Source organism: Panthera pardus, unplaced genomic scaffold (genome assembly GCF_024362965.1).
Source record: "Panthera pardus isolate Hobbes unplaced genomic scaffold, ASM2436296v1 HiC_scaffold_1, whole genome shotgun sequence".
Classification (NCBI taxonomy): Eukaryota; Metazoa; Chordata; class Mammalia; order Carnivora; family Felidae; genus Panthera; species Panthera pardus.
In genome coordinates, this window is record NW_026526654.1 from 7,202,965 (window position 1) to 7,217,993 (window position 15,029).

The window sequence follows — 15,029 nt, forward strand, 5'->3', positions numbered from 1 at the left end:
CATTACTGTAAGTGTAGTATTAAAATCCCTTCAATTACCACATTCTTACCATTAACGTTGCTTATATTTGTGATTAATCATTTTGCATATTTGGGTGTTTCTGAATTTGGTACATATACATTTATAACAGTTAGTTCTTCTTGATGGCTAGACCCCATGATTATTATATAATGTCCTTCTTCATTCTTCTTACAGTTTAAGTTTAAAATCTAGTTTGTATGGGGTGCCTGGGTGGCTCAGTCAGTTGAGTGTCCGACTTCAGCTATGGTCATGATCTCGCAGTCCATGAGTTTGAGTCCCACATCAGGCTTCATGCTCACAGCTTGGAGCCCAGAGCCTGATTTGGATTCTGTGTCTCCCTCTCTCTCTGCTCCTCTCCTGCTTGCACTCTGTCTCTGTCTCTTTCTCAAAAATAAATAAACATTAAAATCTAGTTTGTCTGATAGAAGTATGACTACTTTAGCTTCTTTTGACTCCCAGTAGCATGACAGATGATTCTGCATCACCTCACTTTCAAGCTGAAGTTGTCCTCAGGCCTAAAATGGGTCTCTTGTAGACAATAAATAGATGGGTTTTGTTTTCTTTTATCCATTGTGATACCCTATGTCTTTTGATTGGAATATTTAGTCCATTTACATCCAGTTTTATTATTGAAAGATATGAATTTAGAGTCATTGTGTTATCTGTAGATTTCATGCTTGAAGTGATGTCTCTGGTACTTTGTGGTCCTTGAAACATTTCACTCACAGGATCCCCATTAGGATCACTTGTAGGGCTGGTTTAGTAGTGTTGAGTTCATTCAATTTTTGTTTGGGAAAACATTTAAGTCTCATTCTATTCTCAATGACAGACTTGCTGAATAAAGAATTCTTGGCTGCATATTTTTCCTATTCATCACACTGAAAATTTCCTGTGTTTCCTTTCTGGTCTGCAAAGTTACAGTGGTTAGGTCTGCTAATATCCTTGTGTGTCTACCCTTGTAGATTAAGGCCCTTTTATCCCTAGCTGCTTTCAGAATTCTCTATCTTTGTATTTTGCCAGTTTCACTATGATATATTGTGCAGAAGATCAATTCAAGTCAGGTCGGAGGGAGTTTTCTGTGCCTCATGCATTTCAACGTCTGCTTCCTTCCCCAGATTGGAGGAGTTGTCAGCTATAAGATGTTGAAGCACAACCTCGGCCCCTCTCTCTCTTCTCCTTCTGGAACTCCTATAATACAGTTATTGTTCCATTTCAATGGATCACTTAGTTCTCTAATTCTGCCCTTGTGATCCAGATTTTTTTATCTTTTTCTCAGATTTCTCTTTTTCCATAATTTTATCTTCTATTTCACCTATTCTCCCCTTTGCTTCTTCAATTCTCGCTGTCACCACCTCTAGTCTATTTTGCAGCTCATTTACAACATTTTTTAATTCATCATGGCTATTTTTTAGTTCCTTGATTTCTTCAGCAATAGATTTTCTTTTCTCTTCTATGTTTTTTTTTCAAGTGCAGCAGTTAATCTTATGACTATTATTCGAAATTATTCTTCAGTTATAGTGTTTATATCTGTTTTGAGCAATTCTTTAGCTGTCACTTCTTCCTGTAATTTCTTTTGAGGAGAATTCTCCTGTTTCATTATTTTGACTAGTTTTCTGTCCTTTATGTGTTTTAAAAACTTGTTATGTGCCCTGCACCTGTGAACACTCCTATATTAAAGAGGGCTTATACACTTCCCAAAGCCTATCACTTCAGGAGGTGTTTTTGGAGAGTGTTACTTGCTCTCTGTTGTTGTGACTTTGGTTATTTTATCTCCCTACTCATAGTGATGTTTTGAACCCTCCACTAGATGTGCTTTGATTTGTTCATTGAAGCAGCCCTGGAAAGGAAAACAAGCAAACAAAAAACCAAGCAGAGAGCAAAAACACACAAACACACAAACAAAACCCAAAAACAAAAAAAACCCAGAAACACCAGCTACAAATAAACAACAGGGTGGAGGTGGTGCTGATGGAAGACACCTTATCCCATAAAAAGACAGAAATGACAGGGGCAGGGAAAAATAAAAAATAAAAATTGACCATCCAGGGAAACTATATGGCTTAATCCAGAGAGAGAGAAAGGAAAATAAAGAAGGAGGTGTGGAACATTTATCAAGAGAATGGAGTAAATATGTCTGCTTAAACAAACCAACAACCCAGTAGAGGAGGGAAAAGATAAGAAGGAGAAAAGGAAGGAAGATATATTTATAAGAATTGTTGGAGAATTAAACCAGGCAATGAAACGGTGCTGGTCTGGAGGAGGCGCTGTCTGTTTCATCAGTGTCAACCCTCCTCCAGTAGCTAAGCAGTTACCAGGCAGAGGGGGGTGGTTTAGTGTAGGCTGATCCCGCCTCTACTGTGGGCCTGCTCTCCAATACCTGAAGCCCCACCTTGGTGGTGATGGGGAGAAAAATGGCAACACCTCAATCTTTCCTCCAAGAACCAGGTGTCCCAAACCACTGTATTCAAGCAGTCCTCACTGTGGTGTGGTAGTAAACTAGGCCGTTTGTCCTGCTCAGCCTACTCCAGTGCTCTGGTGCTTGGCCTGGATTCAAACTCCACTCTGTGCACCCAGGTATTGGAGGAGTGCCTCTCCATGCCGCCTGATATATGGTCCTTGGCTGGTGGACACAGGCAGGCTTTGTCCCGTCCCAAACCACTCTGGGGAGGGGATAACTTTCTCCTACTTCAGAATGTCCCCGACCTATCCACCAAACCCAGGGCTGGCTCCCCTCCTCCCCAGGTGCGTGATATGGGTAGCTGGCCCCAGTCCAGAGAAAGCCCCTCAGTTAGAGATTGGATCTTTCTCTGTCCTGGTCAGTGGTTTTTCTTTTTTCCAGATACAGTCCTATGTTTTCCCAGTCTCTCTTTCTCTTCCCTTTTTCTCTCCACAGAAGGGATCCTTCACCTCCTTTCATTTTATCTCTTCCAGTTCACAATCACTCACCTATGGCCCCCGTCATGTTGTGCCGGTGGGTCCCTGGAAGTGGCTGTCTCTTTGTGTCCTGGACTCTCAGAGTTAAAAATCCTTTAGCTTCAACACTGCTTTGTTTTAGAGATGAGGGAAATTCAAATCCCCCTACTTCTCTGCCATGTTGGCCCCCTCCCTGTTTATCAATTTAAATCCAATATTAACATGTAAATACCTGTGCCTTTTCATCTAGAAACTAAATTACTAGCAGGGGAATCAGGGAAAGTCGCTTACCCTGAATCTTGGTATATCATCTATAATACACTGAAGTTACCTCAAACTCAAGAGCCATTGATCAGGATTAAATAAAATTAAATTCTGGTACAAATCTTGACAGAAGTCAGATTAAAGCCAGTGAATATAGCCAACAAAAGTTGATAGCTCTGTATTCTCCTTCATGTATAGACCTTATTCACAGACAAGACTTGTTTCTCCAACTCAATAAAAACTTGATTGTTCACCTGTGTATATTTGTAGCATAAAAAAAAAATCAAGGTGGTGAAAATATGTAAATGGTCTATAAATAGATCGCTGACTTATTTAATTGGACTAAATCAAAATGAAAGGGGAAATATCTAACTAATTTTGTAAATGAAAACATATTATTACTTTAGACCTTGAAACAGGTATTTGGACATCTGAGTGGCTCAATTGGTTAAGCAGCCACACCTTGATTTCTGCTCAGGTCATGATCTCATGGTTTGTGAATTTGAGCCCCAGATTGGACTCTGTGCCTACAGCATGGAGCCTGCTTCAGGTCCTCTGTCTCTCTCTTTCTGTCCCTCCTCCTTTCACTTTCACTCTCTCTTTCTCAAAAATAATTAAATGTTAAAAAAAGAACATATATTCAATGGCTGAGGTTGCTCAGATGCAATATTTCCTTAAGTTATGTCACTTATAGTTTATTAATCTTAAACCATAATTTGTAAATTGGGCCACTGTGAATGAGACTCTGCTCCCTTTCTACGTCATCACTCATTCTTTCTGTCCTCTTATGCTCTCATCACAGTTACATACCACTTTATGTTTGGTAACATGAGTTGATGGTATTGTTTCATCTTCTATAAATTAATGGTTTTATATAGAAATATAACATTATTGAAAACTTTATACAATTTTATTGATTATTGCTAAATACATGTCTTCTACTTAATCACTGTAATTCTCTAAAGAAATTTAAGATTATAACTTTTTGGATGATATTAAGAATTATCAAGAAATTGTCCACTAGAAGATGGAATTTTCCAAGAAATCCTTTAATGCATCATTTATCCTTTATTCTTCTGTGTTCTTTGCATTGTATTTAAGTATTATACCTCATATATAACAATTCTGTGAATTTTGTTTATGATATTCACTCCTCAGTTATTATGTCATATGCATTTTTAGGAAAATCCATATGCATAAGTTGAATTCTATTAATTCTTAATTATCTTTTATTTTAATTTCAAACTATTATATTTTGTTTCTGTTTTTGTTTTCTTTCTGGTCAATTTTCTCCAACTTATCGTTTGAAAATTTTAATAAATCTATTGTATTAATTATTATATTTTTAATTTCAAGAAGTCCTTTATTGTTATCTGACACTTTTTTTATATATAATACATAATATTTCTACTGGAGATTTAACAACTTCTAATAGTATTCTGAGTTCCTTGCTAATAGTATTCCATCTTGAAGAGAATGTCTCCATGCATTCCAACTAAGAAGACTCTCAGGACGACATTTCTCCTTCTCTTTTAAAATGAAAAGTCCTGAACTCTTATGGCAATTTATAAGGGTTAGAAAAACATCTAAGTCCTATTAATTTAATGTGTAAATATTTTCTATTATAATTTTATGCAGATTTTGAAAATATTTACAAGAAAATGTTTATCACCTGAATCTTGCATTTTGGGGACATGGAATGTGATTTCTTTTTCTTTTTACCATTTTTACTATATTATTACTGAAGTGTACTTGACACACTATGTTACATTAGTTTCAAGTGTACAACATAGTGATTTGGAAAATCTATGTTATGTTAACTCACGACACGTGTAACTACCATTTGTCAACATGCAATTCTATTACAATACCACTGACTCTATTCTCTATGCTATACCTTTCATCACTGTGACTTATTTACTCCATAATTGAAAGCCACTTCCTCCCACTCCCCTTCACTCCTTTTTACCCATCCTCCACTCACCTTCTTTCTAGCAACAACCAGGATTTTTTCCGTATTTGTGGGTCTCTTTCTGTTTTTTTTTCTTTGTTTTGTTTCTAGATTTCACATATAAGTGAAACTATATGGTATTTTTTTCTCTTACTGTCTGATTTATTTCGCTTAACATAATATCCTCTAGGTCTATTAATATTGTTTCAAGTGACAAAATATCATCCTTTTTATGGCTAAGTAATGTCTCATTGTATCTATATACCATATCTTCTTTATCCATTTATTTATTGATGGACACTTACATTGCTTCAAATCTTGGTATTATAAATAATGCTGTAACAAACATAGGACAAGGGGTGTACATAGTTTTTTGAATTAGCAGTTTTGTTTACATTGGGTGAATACACAGTAGTGGAATTACTGTATCACATGTTATCTCTATTCTTAACGTTTTGAGAAACTTCCATAGTTTTCCACAGTAGCTGTACCAGCTTACCTACCCACGAGAAGTGAACAAAATCCCTATTTCTTCTAATTCTCACCAACACTGGTTATCTCCTGTCTTCTCGATTATTGCCATTCTGACAGGTTTAAGGTAGTATCTCATTACGATTTTTATTTGCATGTCATTGATGATTAGTGATGTTGAGAAGCTTTTCATGTGTTAGCCATCTGTATATTTCTTTGGAAAAAAATGGCTATTCAGGTTCTCAGCTTAATTGTAATTAGATTCTTTCTTTTAGTGTTGAGTTTTATAGCTTCTTACAAATTTTATATACTAACCTCTTACTGTATATATTATTTGTAAATATCTTCTCCCATTCTGTAGGTTGACTTTTAGTTTCATTGATGGTTTCTTTGATGTGCAAAAGCTTTTTATTTCAGTGTAGTCCCAATATTTTATTTTTGTTTCGGTTTCCCTTGCCTGAAAAGACATCCTAGAAAAATGTTGTGAAGGTTGATGTTAGAGATCTTAAAGAAATTTAAGATCTTAGAGATGATCTTAGAAATTTAAGATGTTAGAGATTACTGCCTATATTTTCTTATAATAATATTATGAATTCAGGTCTAAAGTTTGTGCATTTGAGCCATTTTTAGTTAAGTTTTGGGGCACCTGGGTGGCTCAGTCAGTTGTGCATCTGACTTCAGCTCAGGTCATGACCTCACAGTCATGATCTCACAGTGGGTTTGGGACCTGCATCGGGCTCTGTGCTGACAGCTCAGAGCCTGAAGTCTGCTTTGGATTCTGTGTCTCCCTCTCTCTATGCCCCTCCCCTGTTCATGCTCTGTCTTTCTCTGTCTCAAAAATAAATAAAAACATTAAAAAATTTAAAAAATTTGTGTACAATATAAGAAAATGGTCAAGTTACATTATTTTTCATGTAGCTGTCCAGTATTTCTACAACCATTTATTGAAGAAACTGTCATATTTTTATTACTTTTATTTTTTAACATTTATTTATTTATGAGTGATAGAGACAGCATGAGCAGAGGGAGGGAAGAGAGAGAGGAAGACACAGAATCCAAAGAAGTCTCTGAGTGGTCAGTACAGAGCCTGATGCAGGGTTCAAACTCACAAACCAGGAGATCATGACCTGAGCCAAAGTCGGGCACTCAACCTACTGAGCCACCAAGGGGCCCCTTGAAGATATTTTCTTTACCCCATTGTATATTCTTGCTTACTTTTTCATATATTAATTGAACATATTTTCATGGGTTTATTTCTGGACTGTCCTTTTCTGCTCAATTAATCTATATGTCCATTTTTGTGTCAGGAATTTACTGTTTTGATTATTATAACTTTGTGGTATATCATGAAATCTGAGATTATAATACCTCACACTTATTCTTCTTTCTCAAGATTTCTTTGTATATTCAAACCACTCTTTGTATGAGTGGTTCCATACAAATTTTGAAATTATTTCTTATGGTACTGTGAAATGTTATCGGTGCTTTTATAAGAATTACATTGAATCTATAGATTGCATTGAATAGCATGGGCATTTTAACAATACACAATTTTCTAATCCGTTAGGATGGAATATTATTCCACTTGTTTGTGTTATCTTTAATTTCTTTCATCAATATTTTATAGTTTTGAGAATATACTTCTTTCACCTCCTTGGTTCAGTTTTTTCCTAGATATTATATTCTTGGTGCAGTTGTACATTAAACTGTTTTCTTAAATTCTCTTTTTGCTACTTCTTTATTAGTGTCTAGAACCTAACTTATTTCTGTTCATTAACCATATATCTTCCAAGTTTACTGATATATATATATATATATATATATATACACACATATATATATGTGTGTACACATATACACACATAAATATACACACACATATATATACACATATACCTTTAAAAGGTTTAAAAGAGACTATTGTTCATAGTGTATTCCCAATCCTACTTATGTACCTGTTGATAAATGTATGTTGTTTCCACTTACCTTCCTTTGCTCACATTTTTCCTTTTCTTTTTTGTCTTAAGCTCATGCTTGATTAGTTGGTCATGTGTTATTTTTTTTCCTTTTTTCCTCTTCTCCCCCCATGCTGTTTAACGTATTTTTTTTTAATGTTTTTAAGGTTTATTTATTTTTGAGACGAGAGAGAGACAGAGTGCAATTGGGGTAGGGGCAGAGACAGAGGGAGACACAGAATCCAAAGCATGCTGCAGGCTCCGAGCTGTCAACACAGAGCTCAATGTGGGGCTGAAACCCACAAATCGTGAGATCATGCTCATGAGGCTGAAGGTGGATGCTGAACTGACTGTGCCACATACGTGTTCCCCGCACCATGCTCGTTTTTAATGGTTTACCCCTACCCTAATTTGTCCTTGCAGAAACTATTTCTTTAGTGTCTGTCCTTTTAGTACATCATTTCTGTCAACTCCATTGTCAACATATTGGTTATGGAATTCTACTGTGTGTGGTTTCCATCCATGACTCATCGCCCCACAAGGTTTATTATTCTTTTTTTCTCTTTCTTGGAAGGAGCTGAGCTAAATGTTTTTGTAATGTTTGTATTTCTCTTGGAAAGGGAGGGAGAGAGAGAAAGAATGAGCAAGTGCTAGTTGTTGTGATCTGAAAATATGCAAGGTATGATCTCAGTCCTTTTATATCTGTGGAGGGCTGTTTCGTGACCCAGGATGTCACTTATATTGGAGAATGTTCTATGTGCACTTAAGAAGTATGTGCATTCTACTGCAGTTGGATGAAAAGATCTCAAGATATCGGTGTTGATACTCATGTATATAAATGTATATATTAGGCCAATATATATCTATGTATATCTGAATACATCTGGTCCAATGACACATTGGATGTGTGTGTCCTTACTGATTTTCTGCCTTGACGATCCACCTATTGCCATGAGTGGAGTCTTAAATTCGTCTACAATCATGGTATTTTAGTGTATACATTTAATCATGTTTGTGATTAATCGATTCATATGTGTGGGCATTTCACTTTGGGGGCATAAACATTTGCAATTGTTAGCTCCTCTTGATGGATAGACCCCTTAATTATGATCCAATGCCCTTCTGAATCTGTTACTACAGCCTTTGGTTTAAAATCTAGTCTTTCTGGTGGAAGTGTGGCAACTCCAGCTTTCTTTTGACTTCTAGTAGCATGGTAGGTGGTTCCCCATACCTTCCCTTTGAATCTGGAAGTGTCCTGGGGTCTAAAATCAGTGTCTTGTTGATGACATATAGATGGATCTTGTTCTTTGGTTTTGTTTTTGTGTTTTATCCATTGTGATTCCCTGTGTCTTTTGATTGGGGCATTGAGTCCATTCACATTCAGAGTGATTAGTTAAAGATATGGATTTAGTGTCATTGTGTTATCTGAAGGTTTCATGCTTTTGGTGAGGCCTCTGGTCCTTTGTAGTGTCTGCTGCTTTCCACTCACAGAGTCGCCCCATAGGATCTTCTGCAGGGCTGCTTTACTGGTCATGAGCTCCATTAGGTTTTGTTTGTCTTGGAAAGCCTTTCTCTCTCTTTCTATTCTAAATGGTAGCCTTGCTGGGGAAAGGATTCTTTGCTGCATATGTTCCCATTCAGCACATTGACCATTTCCTACCCTTCCCTTCTGCCCTGCCAAGTTTCTTTGGACAGGTCTGCTGCTACCCTTATGTGTCTTCCCTTGTTGATTAAGACCCGTTTGTCCCTAGATGCTTTCAGAATTCTCTCTTTATCTTTTTATTTTTCTGGTTTTGCTATGACATGTCACTGTGTTGACCTGGTTTTGGTGACTTGGAAGGGAATTCTGTGTGCTGCCAGGACTTGGATGCCTGTTGCCTTCCCCAGATGAGAGCATCTCTCAGCTATAAGTTGTTCAAATAAAACTTCTGCCCCTTTCCCTCACTCTTCTTCTTCTGGGACTCCTAGGATGTGGCTAATATTTCATCTCACCGAATCACTTAGGTCTCTAATACCTGCCTCGTGGTCTAGTAATTTCTTTCTTTCCTTTCTCTGCTTCATCTTTGTCCACAATTGTATCTTCCGTTTCACTGATTCTGTCTGCTGCTTCTCCCATCCTTGCTGTCACTGCATCTAGTTTATTTTGTATCTCATTTACACCATTTCATTTTCAGCATTCATCTTGACAATTCCTTAGGTCCTTGATCTCCGAAGCAGTAGATTGTCTTCTGTCTTCTATGCTTGATTTCAAGCGCAACTATGCGTCTTATGAGTGTTATTCCAAAAACGTGCTCAGATACATTTTTCTGTCTCTTTTGAGCACTTCTCTGGCTGTCCTTTCTTCCCGGAATTCTTTTTGAGGAGAATTCTTCCATTTGTCGCTTTGGCTAGATTCCTGCCCTTTATGTGTGTGTGTGTGTGTGTGTGTGTGTGTGTGTGTTTATAATATTTTCTTTTTTTTTTAATTTTTTTAAAGTTTATTTATTTTTGAGACAGAGAGAGACAGAGCATGAACAGGGGAGGGGCAGAGAGAGAGGGAGACACAGAATCTGAAACAGGCTCCAGGCTCTGAGTGGTCAGCACAGAGCCCGACGCAGGGCTTGAACTCACGGACCGTGAGATCATGACCTGAGCTGAAGTCGGCCACTTAACTGACTGAGCCACCCAGGCACCCCTACCCTTTATGTGTTTTAATAGCTTGTTCTGTGTGCCACACCTGCGAGTACTACTATATTAAAAAGAGCTCCAACATTGTCCAGGGCCTGGCAGTTGAACAAATGGTTTTGGAATGTGTTGTGTGCACTCCTTTGGTGCATCTTTGGCTGCTTTTCTGGCTACTTGGAGTGGTCCTTTGGGTCTTCCACCAGGTGTGCTTTGATTTGTTTGTTGAAGTAATCTTGGAAAAAAGGAGAAGAGGGTGGTGAAGAATCCTTAGCCCAAACAAAGAGAGAAATGACTGGAGTTCAAAAAAAGACCAGGCAGTGACTCAAAGGAGCTATAGGGATTAATCCAGAAAGAGAGGGAAGAAAATGAAGAAGGACATCTGGAAAAGTATAGAGAAAATGCCCGATCCAACAAACAAACAAACAACCATACCAGAAGAACAAAGTGAAAATATAAATATATATAAATAGCTTTGATTCACAGTCCAACCGAGACTACTAGGCTGATTCCAAAGGGAGAAGAGGAAAGAGGAGAGTAGAAAGAGAAAAAAGGGAAAAGAGAAGAAAGAGAAAGCAAAGGAAAGAAAAGATGGGCGCCTGGGTGGCTCAGTTGGTGAAGCATCCAACTCTTGAATTTGGCTCAGGTCATGTTTCGCTGTAAGTGGGCTTGTAACCCCCATCAGGCTCTGCAGTGAGAGTGTGGATCTTGCTCGGATTCTTTCTCTCTCCCTCTCTCTGCACCTCTCCTGATTGATCACTCACTTTCTCAAAACGAAGAAATAAACATTAAAAAAGAGAAGAAACGATAAAAATAATAATAATTCAAATGAAAACAAACAAAGATAGAAAAGCAGAGGAGAGTTGTCTACTGGTGCGTGGGACAGGTGGTTGTGCTGGTCTAGGGGAGGGGCTGTCTGGTCCCATCAGTGTCAGTCTCACTCCCATAGAGAAGCAGTTACGAGGCACAGAGAGCCAGGGTTCGGTGTAATGGGCCTGCCTCCACTGAGGCTCACTGTCCATTCCCTGAAGCCCCACGATGTTGGTCATGGGGAGAGAAATGGCAACACCCCAATCTCTCCTGCCCACACGAGGTGTCTCAAAACTCACTGTTTACACCGTCCTCACAGAATATCCTGGGTGGCCGGCTTGCCTTGCTGCACAGTCTCCCGTGCTCCCAGAGCACTGAGCTGGGATTCAAAACCCTATAGGTTCCCACTTTTCTCAGACATGGTTTTGGAGTAGCACCACTCTGCCCAGTTGACAAAGGGCCTCTGGCTCGTGCCTGCAGGATCTTTTTCCCTTGGGCCGGGCAATATCTCCCCTTTCCAACATACTCTAGGTGTTCTCTCCCAGTGTTGACCTGAGAGCCTAGGGGCGGCTCCCTCCCCACCAGGCATGGGAGGTGGCAGCTCTTTTCTAGAGAAAGTCTGGAAACCTTGAAAATTCTGTTTTTTAGCTTCTAAGGCTGTTTTGCAAAGTAGAATTGGCTCTCTGGTCCTCTCCTTGGTGTGTGGTCTGGACAGGTTTTCTCATATCCAAATGCACTTCCCACAGCCTCTCTCTCTATCTTCCTTTCATTTCTCCACCAAAGGGATTCCCCCACTCCATGCCTGTGGGGACCATTTTACTTCTCCCAATCTGCATACACACCTCTGTCCCACCAAGCTGTGTCTTTGCACCTGTGGAGATTTTTCTGTCCCTCTACAGCCTGTATTCCTGGTATTCCAAGTGTTGTGACCTCAATACTTCTGTGTTTGAGGGTCAAGGGAAATTCTGATCCCTCTCCTCTGCCATCTTTACTCCTCCCGCCTCCTTTTACTTTCCTTTTCACAATTTCACACTTCTCTGTAGGTTTGCATTATTATATCAGTTTAATATGTTTTATAGATATTTATGATGGTCTTTTCTTACATGAAGTGTATTGATCTGAATTTTCTGTCTTTTTCTTTTTTAAAGTTTATTCATTTATTAATTGGAGAGAGAGACAAAGAGAGCACAAGTGGAGAGGGGCACAGAGACAGAGGGAGAGAGAGAAATTCCCAAGCAGACCCTGCACTGTCAGCGCAGAACCAGATGAGGGGTTTGAACCCATGAACTGCGAGATCATGACCTGTTCCAAAATCAAGAGTCAGGTGCTAACTGAAAGAAGCATTTAGGCGGCTCTAACATTTTCTTTGGTAGTCCCCTGGGTACTTTCAATTTAATATGCCTTAGTTTAAAGACATTGTTTCTGACCCTTTCCCTTTCCTCTTCCCTGACTCTTTGTAATCTGCTCTGTCATTCGTGTTCCCTAGCCTAATAAATAGCAGCCCTGGAACAGGAAACGTCCTGGACTCTGAACTTCCCTGAAATCACCGCATCCAGTCACTCACCACATTCGATATTTTGTACCTGCTTACCATTTTTCATATGTTATTCCTGTAATTCACTCGCTCACCTATAATTTTGCAGTACTCTTCTGGTTTTGCTTCCTTTACGTTCATCCTACATTGCTGCCAGAGTGACCTTTCTAAAATATACTTGTGATGATGTCACTCCTCTGCTTATTCATGCTTATTCAATGGATCCCCATTAACTGAAGGTGTAAATTCAGGTTCTAGCATAACACTGCTCTATTTTTTTTTTTTTGGTTTCGTCCTGATGTTCCAGTAAATCTCTCTATCTATCCCATTCCCAATAACTCTGTTCCAGTTTTGCCATATTGCATAGGTCTTGTCACTTACAATATTATTTCATACTTGATCCTTTAGCCATTATATAATGCCCTTCACACCCTCCCTGTGCACTTTGTCTGTCTTTTAAGATACAGCCCTATCTTCCCAACGTTTGCTCAGCTTCCCAAATGTAAGTGTTTTCTCCTTTGTGCGTTCACTGTACGTTATTCACTTCCCTTGCAGAACTAGTGGATGCTATTTTTTATGCCCTTACCTGTTTTCATGCATGTCTACTGCTACTAGCATATAGAACAGACTCTGTCTTTTACTTATATTTCCAGCTCTTTCCCGAATCGTGGCTGTGACTTGACAGATACAGTATGTGCTTGTCTTTCTGAGTGGGTGAGTGCGTGACCAAATGAATTAATGTGATATTTTTCTGAAGTTGGTTTTTTGTTTTGTGCTGTTTTTCTAGGAAGGCACAGCAAAGTCAGCAATGGAAGCAAAGGAAGATGGTGTTGGTATTATTGAAAATGTGCCACCCGAGCAAACAGTTAATGACAGTTTGACTTCTGCTGGTGGAGTGCATTAAAATTACAGAAGTGGTAAGCTAGTGAATCTCTGTGAGTTGTTTTCCTATGACTAAATGATAGTATTAAAAAAATCTGGAAGTATGTAGATTCAAATATATTATCTTTTTATCATGAAGATATTTTTCTGTTGCTATCTTTCTTTAGAACTATCCCAAGTACTACCCCTTTTTACTTATGGAAAATCTTGAACCCCCTGAACATCTTTTCTGCTATTTCTTTTATTTTATTGAAATATTCATGAATGGAGATAGACTTGTGTATGTGTTTAAAATTCATAGTAACATGTTTTCATTAATTTATCTGTGACCCTGTTCTGTAGATATCATGTCAGCATTAGAATTAGAAGAGGAAGATGTAGAATCACCTTCTCTTCCTGAGGTACTGTCTTCTTCTTATTTTTAAGTATAAGCATGGAGTGATGCTAAAACATCCAAGAGATGCTTCGACTTTGACCTTTGAATGATTAAAATAACATCGCAGTCATACTTGTAGTAATATAAGTAAAGTAATGATGACCTATTCTAAGGTGACAACTCGGGAAGGAGGTAAAAAAAGTCCTGATCTCTTAGGCCCAGGCTGCTGATGCATAATGCTACAAGCACTGTATTTATAATCAAAGACATGCTAGCATCTTGGTTCCATCACTTCCTAGCTGTGGGATCTTGGAAAAACTTGTTTGAAGGTCAAAGACATCGTTCCTAAAAATGGCACCAATACCCACCTCTTGGTTATGCGTAATGAACAAATGTGGCAACGTTTTGTAACCTGTAAAGGGTGCTATAGAAATAGAAGACAATATGATCACAGTGGCTTTTAGTGACTTACTAAATATTGAGCATAGTTTTTTTTGGTGAATGTTTGTTTATTGTTCAGAGGGGGGTGGGGGCACAGAGGATCCGAAGCAGGCTCTGCACTGAGAGCAAGGAGCCCAATGCAGGGCTTGAACTCATGAAATGTGAGAACATGAGCTGAGCCAAAGTTGGGCGCCTAATCAACTAAATCACCCAGGCCCCCCAAGAATATTTGTTTTAAATGTGAAGATGTCTGAAGGCCAATAAAATGGCCGTAGCGTTCAGAAAAGAATGGGAAAGTAGGAATGGGTTTTTGATTTTCTAATTTGGCGCTATGTTAACTTCCGGTAATCTCTTAGTGGAGACATCATATAGGTATACAGTTGACCCTTGAACCAGGTGGATTTGGACTGTGGAAGTCCACTTACACACAGATATTTTTCAATAAATAGAGTACCATCGTGTAAATGTATTTTCTGTTATTTATGGTTTCTTTTTCTTTTAATTCTTTCTTTTGAGAGAGGGAGTAGGACAGATCAGGTGGGTAGGTGAGGGCAGGGTGAGAGAGAGAATCTTAAGCTGATTCACACTGCCAGCATATTTCTTTCTCTTTGATATTGATTGATTTGGCTGCTAATAATTTAAAGTTTTCCAATTGTCTAGTTATTAATCTTTTTTTTTTTTTTAATTTTTTTTTCCAACGTTTTTTTTTTTTTTTTTTTTTTTTATTTTTGGGAGAGAGAGAGAGAGAGA

At 38.4% G+C, this 15,029-nt stretch overlaps 1 protein-coding gene across 1 annotated transcript in view; it reads left to right on the forward strand.

Annotated features, from left to right (window-relative positions):
• The first annotated feature begins 2,616 nt into the window (after window positions 1–2,616).
• LOC109257159 (ankyrin repeat domain-containing protein 26-like) overlaps window positions 2,617–15,029 on the forward strand; it is a 90,956-nt gene continuing 78,543 nt past the window's right edge. Inside the window, 3 exon segments of the mRNA XM_053901549.1 lie at window positions 2,617–2,763; window positions 13,368–13,497; window positions 13,805–13,863. Of these exon segments, the coding sequence (XP_053757524.1) occupies window positions 2,617–2,763; window positions 13,368–13,497; window positions 13,805–13,863 (336 nt within the window).